The sequence below is a fragment of the Homarus americanus genome, unplaced genomic scaffold (genome assembly GCF_018991925.1).
Source record: "Homarus americanus isolate GMGI-L3 unplaced genomic scaffold, GMGI_Hamer_2.0 scaffold74, whole genome shotgun sequence".
NCBI lineage: Eukaryota > Metazoa > Arthropoda > Malacostraca > Decapoda > Nephropidae > Homarus > Homarus americanus.
Genome location: NW_024716951.1, coordinates 6,295,976 through 6,308,528, shown reverse-complemented (window position 1 = coordinate 6,308,528; position 12,553 = coordinate 6,295,976). Strand labels below are relative to the sequence as shown.

Below are 12,553 nucleotides of genomic sequence, written 5' to 3'. Positions count from 1 at the left end.
CGTGTGATGTTAATGGCTATTGTTACACCTGTGTGCTGGCCGGATGGAGGCCTTTTAACAATCCCGGCGCCAGAATGGGACAGGTAGGAGCTCGTGGATCTAAGCTCATACTTTATTTATGTATGTTTAAGTACGCTAAATTTTGTGACAGAAGGATAAAATCAAAGTTATGAAACGGCATTTGACTGTCTTTAAATATTTCGACTTTAAAAATGAATGAAGCTAGTCTGGATAAAGAAAAGCTGCAGTGAGTAAATAAACGCTATCTAATTTTACAAGCGTAAGTTGACAAACAAAAGTAATAATGCATGCTTCAAACAATAGATTAAAATATATGTAATAAAGGAAAAGTTATTTTTAATAGTATACAGTAGCAACACGTTTAAAATTCCATGCTTATCCCGCCACATATAATCAGTCTTAGATTATGTGTTTATGCGATAATAATAGTCCCTATTCACATTAAACCCTCGAAATATTACTGTAGATTTACTTAAGAATATGTAGTAGAGTTTATGAACTTAGTTACTTATAACAGAGGCTTTATGAAGGCAAAAATAACTTGCGCTTCGTGATGTTCATTGTTTTAAAAACGCGGGAATGGCCGACCAATGTTGTGATGTCTGACTCGAGGAATCATGGCCGGTGTCGAGGTGAACAACGGCCTGAGAGAGGCGCTCATAGAAAACTTAAACAACATTTTATCACCCCAAGCAGATGTCCGTAGAGCAGCTGAGGAACAAATTCACGTTTTAGAAGTAACAGAAGGTGAGGTTAAGCGCCAGGAGGGGTGTATTAAGAGGTTGTTTTGACAATGGTCTGCACCAGGTTGTCAACGCCACCCTTTCAACACATTTAATTTCCCTTTTCGTCCTCTTGTTGATATGACAATGAATTTTTTTTGCAGATATGTCAGTTTTGAATTTTATCGTGTACAATAAATCAGTTAACGAGCTAAGACTGCTTGGTGTGTTTTAAGAATGTTCAGATTTAATACTAAAAATTCACATGATTTTATTTCCATGAAAGTTTGAAGTGACATTAGTGAGACGAAGGCACCAGTCATAATTGTAATAATAAATGGTAGCGAAGGAAGTAAATGGTAACTGTTAATCGTGGTTACATGACCAATAGCCATTTGAGTTATGTGAATCATTGGGTATTTCATTGGCTTTTTCCTCTCCTGGTAGTCTAACACTTTAAACTAGCTGTGATTGGACTTCCAATTATTAACATGTATGCAAGTAAATTATTTTGTGACATTCCAGAAAAGCTTTGCCAAATGATACTGAACTGACAACATATTTACCTTAAAGACAGTTATAAGAATTGTTTTAGCACTTGAAAACTTTACTTATAACATCAGATTTGGGGGCTAATATTGATGACTAACCCGCTGATGCATTATTTGTTTTGATTATTTTCTTACTATATTTTTATCAGTAAGTTTGGTAGATAATTAGGCACGCACTACGTTGTCTTCTTGACGGTCATGTGGCAATATGTGAATGGCCAATTATATTGATGCTGTGATCAACGCCAATGTATGTCTATGAGCCACACCGTCTGGGCCTTTTTTTATTTTATTTTTATTTTATTTTTTTACGGGGAATAGCCCACCTGGGTACAGGTCATTGACCCATAACGGGGCCTAGGCTACCAAAAAATAAGAGTAAAAATAAATAAAAAATAAAAATATTATATTAATCTACACAATGAAGATGCTGGAAAACCAGCTTTTCAAAGAGACAGATTGTATGAGTATGGAAACACAGAGAAGGCAGGTCAACCCACAGTTTGGCTGTGTGAGGAAAAAAGGATGTACTATAACGGGTTATTCTAGTGTGACGGACATCCACAGAGAAACGGTGGGTAATGTGGGCAAGATAAGTGTTACGACCTCACGGCCTTGCTGGCGTTACACAGGATGCCAAATCCACCGAACATTGCCCGTTAAAGTACCTGTAAAAGAGAGAGTGAAGCAACATTGCAGTGAAGAGAAATGGAAGAAAGGTCATCAACCAAAGGAGGAGAATTAATAAGATGAAATGCCTTTGATTCCACCCTATCTAACAGTTGGGCAGAAGAAGAGCCACCCCAGATATGAGAGCAGTACTCCAAGTTAGGATGAATGAATCCCTTATATACTTGAAGCAACTGCTCAGGAGTGAAGTAGCTACGGCATTTGTACAGCATTCCCAGCATTCGGGATGCAGCTTTAGCGATGTTGCTCCCACGTCCACAAAAAAATGTAAAATTACACCATATCACCGTAAGCTCTTTCTGATTAATATGCCGGAGGTCTGGGGAGGAATACAGTCTAACTCGACCCATCGCCAACTCGGCCCACATCCTACTCGGACCATCTCGGATAACCAACTCAGACCACTTAGGTTAACGAATACATTTTACACATTTATTTTTGCATGGATGATAAAAAGCAGCATAAAAGTACAAACATTACTGATAAATAGTCACGTGATGTGAAACCACTTGTAGCAAATTTTTGGCAGATCTTTATCCACTACTGAATTTGTCCCACAGTTTGAAAAGCTGACCTTAGTGATGTATATACTTGGCCCATTGTTTTCGTAGCACTTTACCGTTGGACAAGAGCTGCACCTGGAGTGTCACTGGTTTTGCTTCATTATGGAGTAGCTTGATTAACAGATAGAAATTAAGTTGTCCTTTTCTTGCTTTCATGTTAAGGCGATTATGCCACCCTTCACAGTCATTACATGTGCGGACACTCCTTTTAAATACACTCCAAGCATATGGGGTCCAGATGTCATTCCTGAATCTCTAGTCACCTACTTGTTTGATGTGTGCAAGGTGAGCCCTGCATACCAAGCATTGGTCAGTCATGGTCAGGACTCAGAGTGTGACTGATCCTGTAATCTAATACTGTACCAACATTAAGTGACTTTGCCCTTTACACTTTATAAACAGACAGGAAACTCCTTTGTTACATATGTGAATCATGGTATTCACTCATTCACACTTCATATTTCAGTGAACCAAAAGAGACAAAGCAAATCTTAAACTACTTGTTTGAAGTGTGCAAGGTGGGCCGAGTTAGTAATGTGTGGGCCCAGTTGTTATTTAAAATGGGCCGAATTGGCTAACGGTGGGCCGAGTTGGAGGTACACCCTGGGAGGCTGAGCCCCACGGCTAGGAAGTTAGGTAGGGCTAGGTAGGTTTCTTTGGTTATGTTGGTGAGGTCTTCTCGCAACACTAATACCACTTGTTTTTCTTATCAATTAAGGTTAGGTTTGGTTTAATTAGAAATTACCTCCATTTAACACATTTACCAAAACTACGACCACTACAAAACATAGTGAAATTGTGGCGTTTTTAATATTGTTTTCTATGAAAAATCAGCGGCCTGTCAGTCATCAATAATTACCACAAATCACAGACTTGAAATTACGGCAGTGTTTTACCCCGTTATTTGCCTCTTCTTTCATGCCCTGCTACTAACAAGTAATTTAAGATTGAAGTATAGACAAAGAAAATACTGTACTACTATTCTCATGATTTAATACTGTACTCAGTATCATCAAAGAACAACTTTGGAAAATATGAAGAAAAAAAAGGTGTTTGGGTGCAAACCATCGTAAGCGAATAATTCAATTATTTAATGTAATTATGGCACTGTTGGATCTGTAGTGACCAAATTTTGGTTCACATCATCTGCTATACAGGAGCGTAAGCAGACTTTGCTTGGATGTCAAGAAATGAATTACGTTGTCATTGGGCGTATTTATGATGATTTATATTGGGTTTATTTATCTTTATTTTTTTTAGGAGATTTTGATGATACAGTAGTAAGAAAATCGAAATGGCAATGCATAGGTTAGGTCAGGTTCTGTGCATTGTTTCTGTTTTCGTATTTAGTATCATGCAAATGCTGTAGCATCATCAGAAATTTGGGTGCAATTCCATAATATCTGGTGCTAACCAGGTAAATTGAGATATACACTAATGTGAAGACTGAAACTACTGTTATATACAGTATGGTGATCCTCTGCCCAGGAGACAGCCAATATAATGTACATTTCCTTCCATTTGAATATACACTAGAGTACCATAGGTGGGTAGACTTTGATTACCTCAGGGGATTTGTGAACTCGCCTGTAGATTGGTGTTAGGAAAGGCATTCGGCCGTAAAACGTTGCTTCAACATGCCTAATGGAAACTGGATCACCAGAGCTATAGCTATCACCTGGTCTCTTGCATTTTCTGGGCTGGTGCCCTATGTTTGGGGTAGTGGGGGGGGCACCTTCTTTTGGTTTTACCCAACTGCTATAATCATTAAATTGTGACTAACCCGCACAGGTGTGGAAAATGGCCATATGACATTGATTATGATGATGATGAAGGGCTGAGGTATTGTTGTGCATGGAAGCTAGCAAGCTCTGTATCACTGGAGAATGCAGTCCCACTTTTGGCAGCCAGTAGTATACTGTACTTGTGTTACATGTTGAGTGGCCACATATCAGCAGAAAACACACACTAATACAGATTGTGGCATACACTGAAGTAAATTATCAAGATCACCATTATTATACTGCCATTTTCCACACTTGGAAGGGTTAGCCACAAATACTTGATGGCAGCTGTTAGTAAAACCAAAATGGGATCCCCCCTTCCCAATTACCCTTACAAATCCAGGGCGCTAGCCTAGAAAATGCAACAGAGACCAGGGGATGCGCACAGCCGTGGTGACTCGGTTCCGTTAGGCACATTGAAGCTAAGTTTTGTGGTTGAATGCCCTTCCTTATGCAAGCCCACAGGGTAGAAAATATTAGTTGAATTAAAGTGTAAAAGTAAAACTTGACATCAGAATTATTAACCATGAAAGCTGGACAAATGACCTTTTGATACAATGGCAGAAACATGAGTATGGATGAAGGCAATACCTTTATTCAAGTGCACTGAGAATTTGGGATGCTGTTGAAACCATGTGTAAGAACTCTTGACCTGACTCCTTACTGTTTCAGAAACCACCAGGAAATACAGCTCAAGTTATCTTGTTGGGGTGAAAACACTGTTTGGTCTCCTACTAACAGTACTGTACAGTATATACATTATCCTCATGGATGGCGTTTCCAACAGTTCAGTTGATATGGCACTCTACCGTCTTTAATGGCTGAATCTTAACAGGTCACTCATGAGGTCCCATAGGTTGATAAGAAGGTTTTGTAGTTTTATCTTAGCTTTATGTTATACATATTTAGTGTATTGCCTTAACTGTACCTTTAATTGTGGACTTCACATATTATTGATGGAAACTTCTTTTTTTCAGAATTTGGTGTACACCTGGTAGAACTCACATTAGACCGCAATGGCCCTTTACCTATCCGACAGCTGGCTTCTGTACTCCTTAAACAATATGTTGAAGCCCATTGGTGCACAGACTCTGATAAGGTTAGCATGACAGATCTCCTTTTTCCCCTTTAGGGTTAGCATTTATGCAAAAAATTTAATGAAATACCAAAAAAAAAAAGAATTCTCAGTATACAGTATTAATACTGTATGTTAAATAGCCATATTTATAGCATCTATGTTTGCATGTATCTCATACATACATACTGGACATAAATACCTACTATACATACATATGCTTTTAGTATTCACAGATGTCACCATCATCGGTGTCATAAATGTAAACACAGAGAACCCTATGAAGTAAATGCTGTGTTACTGGTAACACCTTGTTGTAGGGATAGTAAATTTAAACACCCAAAAAGATAAATACTGTAAGCTAAATCGTTTTGTATTGTACTAACTGATAGGCTGAGGTGGAGCGAGAGAGTGGTTGGTAGTGGAGAGGAGGAGGGTGGCGAGTCACTGAGACCGGGAGGCTCCTCCTCCGCTCTGGGTGGGTTATGCGCCGTACAAAGTAGTCCGTGATGACATACCGAATCGGCGGAACGTTGTCCGAATCATTGGTATCTAAAGAGTAGCAACATTATAACGAAACAACGTTGACGGGTAACGTTAAATGAGGACTTACTATACTGTAAATTGATATTGTCTCTGCAGTAATTTAAACTTTGGTGCTCTTTTGGTGGGTTACAGTATTATGTAGTTGGCATTTTTCTGTAGATTTGTTTGTATATTATTTTGAAGATGTATTATAAGAGTCATGTTGACAATTGTTTGTTTTTGCTTTACAGTTTCGTGTACCTGAATGTCCAGAATATGCAAAAGCAAAGATTAGAGAACTACTTCCACATGGTTTACACGAACCAATCAGTAAAGTCAGGTGGGAATTGTATTGTTTTTTTTTTATCCAGGATTACTATATGTACAGTTTGTTAGACATTTTTAATAAAAAGGATTTATCAGCTGATAGGGGGGAAATGTGTTGCACATGCTTCTGACAACTCTGCACCAGTGTAAAAGCCTTCTAAACGTGAAAAAGAAAGAAAATAATTATCTTCACAAGATGCTTGTCAGTAAGAATATCCTATATCATAATGAAGAAATTGACTTGAAGAATATGTAGTATACTGTATGTACCCTTGTGTAAATAATGGGAGAAAAGAAATTTCAACTATTGTATTGGCTTAGAAAGTTTACAAGTTGATTAGGAATACAGTTAAGAGTAGCTGCTTTCCCACTTCAGTACATTTATATTAGAAAATAAGAAATTTAGACTTGTAGTTTGTTCTTCATGAAATATTTCTTATATATGATATTTCATTATTATTTTTCACAGATCATCCGTAGCCTATGCAATATCAGCCATTGCTCACTGGGACTGGCCAGACCAATGGTGTGGACTGTTTGACTTGTTAATGGGAGCTCTGAAAACTGGTGAGGAAGCGCCAGTCCATGGAGCCATGCGTGTCCTAACTGAATTCTCAAGGGATTTGACAGATCAACACATTCCTCAGGTTGCTCCAGTCATCCTTCCAGAGATGTATCGCATTTTTTGCGAGGAAGAGGTATGCTTTTTTTTTCTCGGGAGTGATGTGGAAGTATTTCAGAGTTTGAGGGAGGATCATTACTGATTTTTCTCTTAAAGTTGTGAAATGTGTATTTATGAATTTAAAATTAAATTAACAGTATTGTGATATTTAGTCATTTGTTTTCACTAGACAGTAAGAGTGTTTGGGAATAGGAAGGGCATCTATCCATAAAACTCGCCTCAAATTTGTATGATGGTAAGCCTGTGACCCTGTCATCAGGCAATCATGGCTAACCCATGTAATTATGTAAAATGGTGTTGATGAAGAATGATGTTTAACCTTTTATGGCATTGCACCATAAAAATGTTTTTAAGTATTGAAAATTAAGACCGTTCCGATAAGCTGAAACATGCTAAGATGCTCAGCTATTTTGTGAATATTTCTGACTTACGACATTCCAAGTGACTTTGTAATACCTGTATGTACAGTACAGGGTTATGTCAGCCAGGGTCAGTTTGTCAGTTTATTTCTGAGGTGGGCACCCCACAAATTGTATGAAATCGCATAAAAGATATATTCCTTTAGATTTTAGCAAGTTGGCTTTGAACCTCTGAATTATTATCAGAAGGTTCAGAATGAAAATATGGTATCTAGTTTATTGATATTTGTGTATAATCGCTATTGGGTGTTGTATCTTTAAGCGTATTACTAATGGCTACCTTTCTTTACAGAAATATGGGATTCGAACTCGAGGCAGAGCTGTAGAAATTTTCAGTACCCTCGCCAACTTGATCTGTATGATGGGAGAATACAATAGAAGTTTAGCCAAGACTCTTCTCTACCCCACATTACCAGCATTCACACAAGCACTTGTCAAAGGTTTACAGACTCCTGATGGTTTCACTTCTGATTCTGGCTTGAAGAAAGAAATTCTAAGTGGTATGTACTGGATGTTCTCTAAATTGGAACTGATAATAGTTGAAGGTGATCTTAGGTATTTAGTCGCAAAATTTTCTTTGAAGGTGTTGCACTGCTGAGAATACTGTATGTGTTGTATTGTGAGTGTGGAACATGGTTCAGAGTTTAATAGTTATGAGCTTCATTCAGTCATTTTACTCTCCCAATATTATATTAATTTCTGTAAGACAAAGTTTCATGATAATTCTTTTGTTGTAGTAGGATATAAGAGCTGTAGTGTATTGGTACCTAAAGCATGCTTATAAAGAGATTAATTGCTTTTGAATACAGTATGTATTCATTTATGTCAGAAGTAGAGTTGGCTACAGTGCATTGTGGACGTTTTCAAAATAAGCAAAGTTAATTTTTGCTGTAGGTTAGGTTTATTTATGTTAGTTTGGGTTGGGTTAGATTAGATTGGTTTAGGCTAGTTAGGGTTAGGTTAGGTTTGTTAGGCTAGATAGGGTTAGGTTAAGTTTGTTTAGGCTAGGTTGGGTTTGGTTAGATTAAGTTTGGTTAGAGGAAGTTTGAGACTGTCCAAAATGTGTTGTGTCTGTTTTCGTCATGTATTTTATCCTATTTTACATTGAAATACATCACGTTTCAGCAAAACTACTATATATTTCCGAGATATTCATTCAGGCGCAGTTTAGGTAAAATATACGTGTGATGTAACAGTTTTTTAACTGAAAACGATTCGAAAAACACGTACCCTCTAGCCCTGTTCAAGGAGAGGACTGGGAGAAGCTGTTTGGTGCTGCAGACGATGACAAGGAAAATGATTTTGATGGATTTTAATGAAAATATTCAGAAATTGGTATCGTAGTATTTATTCAAGTCAATTAAGATAGAATATTATTGTAATACAACAGTCTTTTAACTGAAAACCATTCGAAAAGCGATTACTGTAACATCTTTTGAACGAAAGAAAGCGAAAGTCATTGTTTTCGTCACGATTTTATCCCACTTTCCACTGTAATACGAACGTCATTTCAGCAAAAATATTACATTTCCGTGAATGCATTATATTAAGCACAGTATGAATAGAATACCATTGTAATATAACAGTATTTTAACCAAAAACTATTAAAAATAGAGTAACTTCTCTTGAACATTGAAAGGTTAGGTAAAATCTTTTGTTTTCGTCATGTATTTTATCCTATTTTACATTAAAATACATCACGTTTCAGCAAAACTACTATTTATTTCCGAGAATATATTCATTCAGGCACAGTTAAGGTAAAATATACATGTGATGTAACAGTTTTTTAACTGAAAACGATTCAAAAAACACGTGTACCGTCTAGCTGAGACACAACAGCTGGTGGTGCGTCATGCATCGTTGTAAACAATAGGAGGTTGAAGTAGATTACCGGGTATTATATTAAGTGTGAAATATCGAAAAGGTTTTTATTACCGGTATATTTTGTAGATCAATGAGAACTGTGACACCGTATATGATATGATAAGTTAGCCTGTGCTAAGAACTTCAATATAGACTACTGAAAGCACGTTGTAAGGTAATTTAGCCTATTGTAAGTTGGTGAGCTTCATTTGCTGAAGGAACTGCACAACTTTTCATTACTGATTGGTACATATTTTACGTTTCCATTGTTTACTGGCAGTAAATGGTAAGTATTTTTCATGTCTGAAGCTAAAAGTTGCTCCTCGCCCTTCCCATCATGCACGGGTTCAACCTAACAAAACTATTACACATGTATAGGACGACCCCCAATTTTTTGCCTAAAAATTTGGTCTTAAAAACTCGAACTATACACGAGTATATACAGTATTTACTCATGAAAGAGTTAATGATATCACTTCTTATTAGAATGAATGATAGCCAAGTGCTATACTGTACTGTATTGGAAGTGGGCTTATGGAAGTGAAGACAAAAAATAACAATTAATTGTAGGCCTATTCATATTTTTACAGCTCTGACAGTCCTAATGAAGAATGTGCCAAAGCAGATGGGGCAGTACCTTGGGGAAGTATTAGGTCCTGTGTGGCAGACCCTTACCACTAGTGCAGATACATATGTCAACACCACTGTTAATGCTCGGGAGGATGCTGATGATCCAGTAGACTCTGATGGTGAGTAATCCTAAAATGATGTGAAGGATACATTCTTAAGTTATTATAATGAAAGAGCAGAAATTCTGGGTTAACGAAGGTTAAACCACCCCCATCCATCTCCAAGTACAGTAATGTTAAAATTCACATACAGTAAAACCTTTATAAATTGGAACTTGCTTTTTTCTCACTCTGAGGTGCTCTATTCACCAGAAATATTAAAAAGGGGGGAGGGCATTCAGCATCAGTCCGGATGGTCTGTGTTTGTTCATGCGGTTGAACGTGTGTTGTGTGGCACGTATTTCATTGCCTCAGACTTGGTCTGACTCCTGCCTTCACATTGTGTAGTATCAGTGTGCCGTATCTTGCTACCTACACTCATTTACGTGAACTTGTTTTGTAGAGTACCTAGTATATTTAATGGGGATACCAGAGGGTTTGAAGAAATGAGTTATAATTATGTAAGTACATATTTTAACAAATGGGCCAAATAAAAAAAAGGAAAATTTATGAAAAAAACAACAGTTGCTCACTGAATACTGTACAATGGTCTAATTAGATTTGCTGCAGGCCTAACGAGAGCTAAGACGCTGGGGGTTGCCGGGGGAGGAGCTGATCGGGGGTTACCGCATTCAGCTGGTTTATTTATTGATTCAGTATTGTATTCTCATATGCTCAGCCTCTTATGGTGTATGATTAGTGTAACATCTTGAATAATAGAAAAAATGCATAATGTAGTTGTGATTTGACTTGAAAATAAAAGGGTAAGTTATATATTAGAAGGTATTAAACTCAGGATGCATTCGTGTGAGAGCTTTCAGCAAACCTGCTTAGAACAGGGTCACTATAACACACAGTATAGTATATGATATGAAGATACCTTCCTAACAATGTTATTTATTACCTTTGAGTGATGCACGGTGTCCCAATTTGGCTACTTGAGCACCTAGACAAATGCCCCCAGATTCACTTTTTTGGGGCTGCAATCTGCCCCAGTTATTCCAATTAATTGAGGTTCTACTGTACTTGCCATTGTTTGTATACCTTCATTGTTATGTCCATGCAGAGCCAATGTGAACTCTGTTTTTACTGGAGAAATATCTGGTTATCCAGAATGAAATGTTTACCTTTTTGTACAGATCATATTTGTTATCCAGAATAATATTATGGGGATGGGAAGGGTGCTGCCAATGCTTCACACACTCTAGCTTTGCTCCTTATCTAACACCTTGTACCTCCCTCTATACAGCTGATCACCATAAATGCAGTACTGTACAATATTCCCTTGCAAAAACTTCATTTTATACAGTTAAAACTATAGCTAATACAGGTAAACATTATTTTTATTCAACATGATTATACTGTACAAGAAAATGTATTACAGTAATGTATACCTACAGTAGATATTTCAATATCTTCTTCAACATGTTTATATCAATCAGATATATTAATATATTGTGTAAGTTAATATTTTTGTCCAATATTGTACAAATCCACTGGAAAACCAGTAAGGGATTTATATAAATCTATTCTGTACAGTAATAAGTAATTCACCTATTTGTCATCTTCAAATATGTGTACAGTCTCACCACTGAGGTGATGTTATGTCTAGTTGCTAATATTGTGTCCAACTTATTTGCAGCAAACAAAAATATTGGTACACTATTTATAAAACAAGTTTTACTATTTTTGATTATTACAAATTCACTTGGAAAGATGTATTTTGTAATCCACCCATTTAATTCTTCCTAAATTATGTATTTGCAGTCTTGCTACAGGTCTTATGTATGTTCAATTAGGTTAATATTCTATTAATACTTATGTTGAAATATAATTACCCGAGAATCCCCAATCTCGATGTGCAGGTTTCTAGTACAGTAATTATGTCATATGGTACTTCTGTAAACATATTAAATGGTTTTGTAGTTTCTCAAATTTTCCCATTACACCTGTACTAACTTCTCCTTGATATTCCAGGGGAGGTGCTTGGCTTTGAGAACCTGGTATTTACTATTTTTGAGTTTGTACATGCACTGGTGGAGACGACAAAGCACAAGCAACTTATTAAGCAGGGTATTGCTGATCTTGTCTATTATATTCTCCTGTACATGCAAATTACAGAAGATCAGGTATGTTGAAGGATGCTTGTGGAAGTAATTTTTTTATTTGATATTCTCTTTAATTTGGTGTGTATTATTCAGATTGTGTCTTTATCTCCGGCACTACAAATTTGTTAGGGATATACAGTAATCATTAGCTCCTGGCAGTCTGAGTGTTGTTTCTGGACTATAATTTGAAAACTACTTCAGATATCTTAATGATAGTATGGTTAGTATTTATAATAACTTAATGGTAAAGAGGTGCCTTTCTTCAGATTTCTTTAACTAATCACTGAACAGTTTGTCTAAAATTTATTTCAAGTGTTAGAAATTTTGATTGTGTGTTTGTCATCAGATTGAAAATTGGAGCAACAATCCTGATGCTTTTGTGGAAGATGAAGATGAAGACAGCTTTGCATACTCTGTGAGAATCTCAGCTCAGGATCTGCTGTTGGTAAGTGAAGAGAGATCAGGGCTGGCAATTAAAAAACCTAAGGCAAATTG

At 36.8% G+C, this 12,553-nt stretch overlaps 1 protein-coding gene across 4 annotated transcripts in view; it reads left to right on the top strand.

Annotated features, from left to right (window-relative positions):
- The first annotated feature begins 619 nt into the window (after positions 1 to 619).
- LOC121858731 (importin-9-like) overlaps positions 620 to 12,553 on the top strand; it is a 30,459-nt gene continuing 18,525 nt past the window's right edge. For all 4 annotated transcript variants that reach the window (XM_042355358.1, XM_042355357.1, XM_042355356.1 and 1 more), the window contains exons 1-8: positions 620 to 768; positions 5,309 to 5,430; positions 6,183 to 6,271; positions 6,728 to 6,956; positions 7,652 to 7,859; positions 9,813 to 9,971; positions 11,928 to 12,079; positions 12,405 to 12,503. In XM_042355358.1, coding sequence (XP_042211292.1) covers positions 639 to 768; positions 5,309 to 5,430; positions 6,183 to 6,271; positions 6,728 to 6,956; positions 7,652 to 7,859; positions 9,813 to 9,971; positions 11,928 to 12,079; positions 12,405 to 12,503 — 1,188 coding nt within the window. In that variant the 5' untranslated portion in view covers positions 620 to 638. The remainder of the gene's footprint in view (positions 769 to 5,308; positions 5,431 to 6,182; positions 6,272 to 6,727; positions 6,957 to 7,651; positions 7,860 to 9,812; positions 9,972 to 11,927; positions 12,080 to 12,404; positions 12,504 to 12,553) is intronic.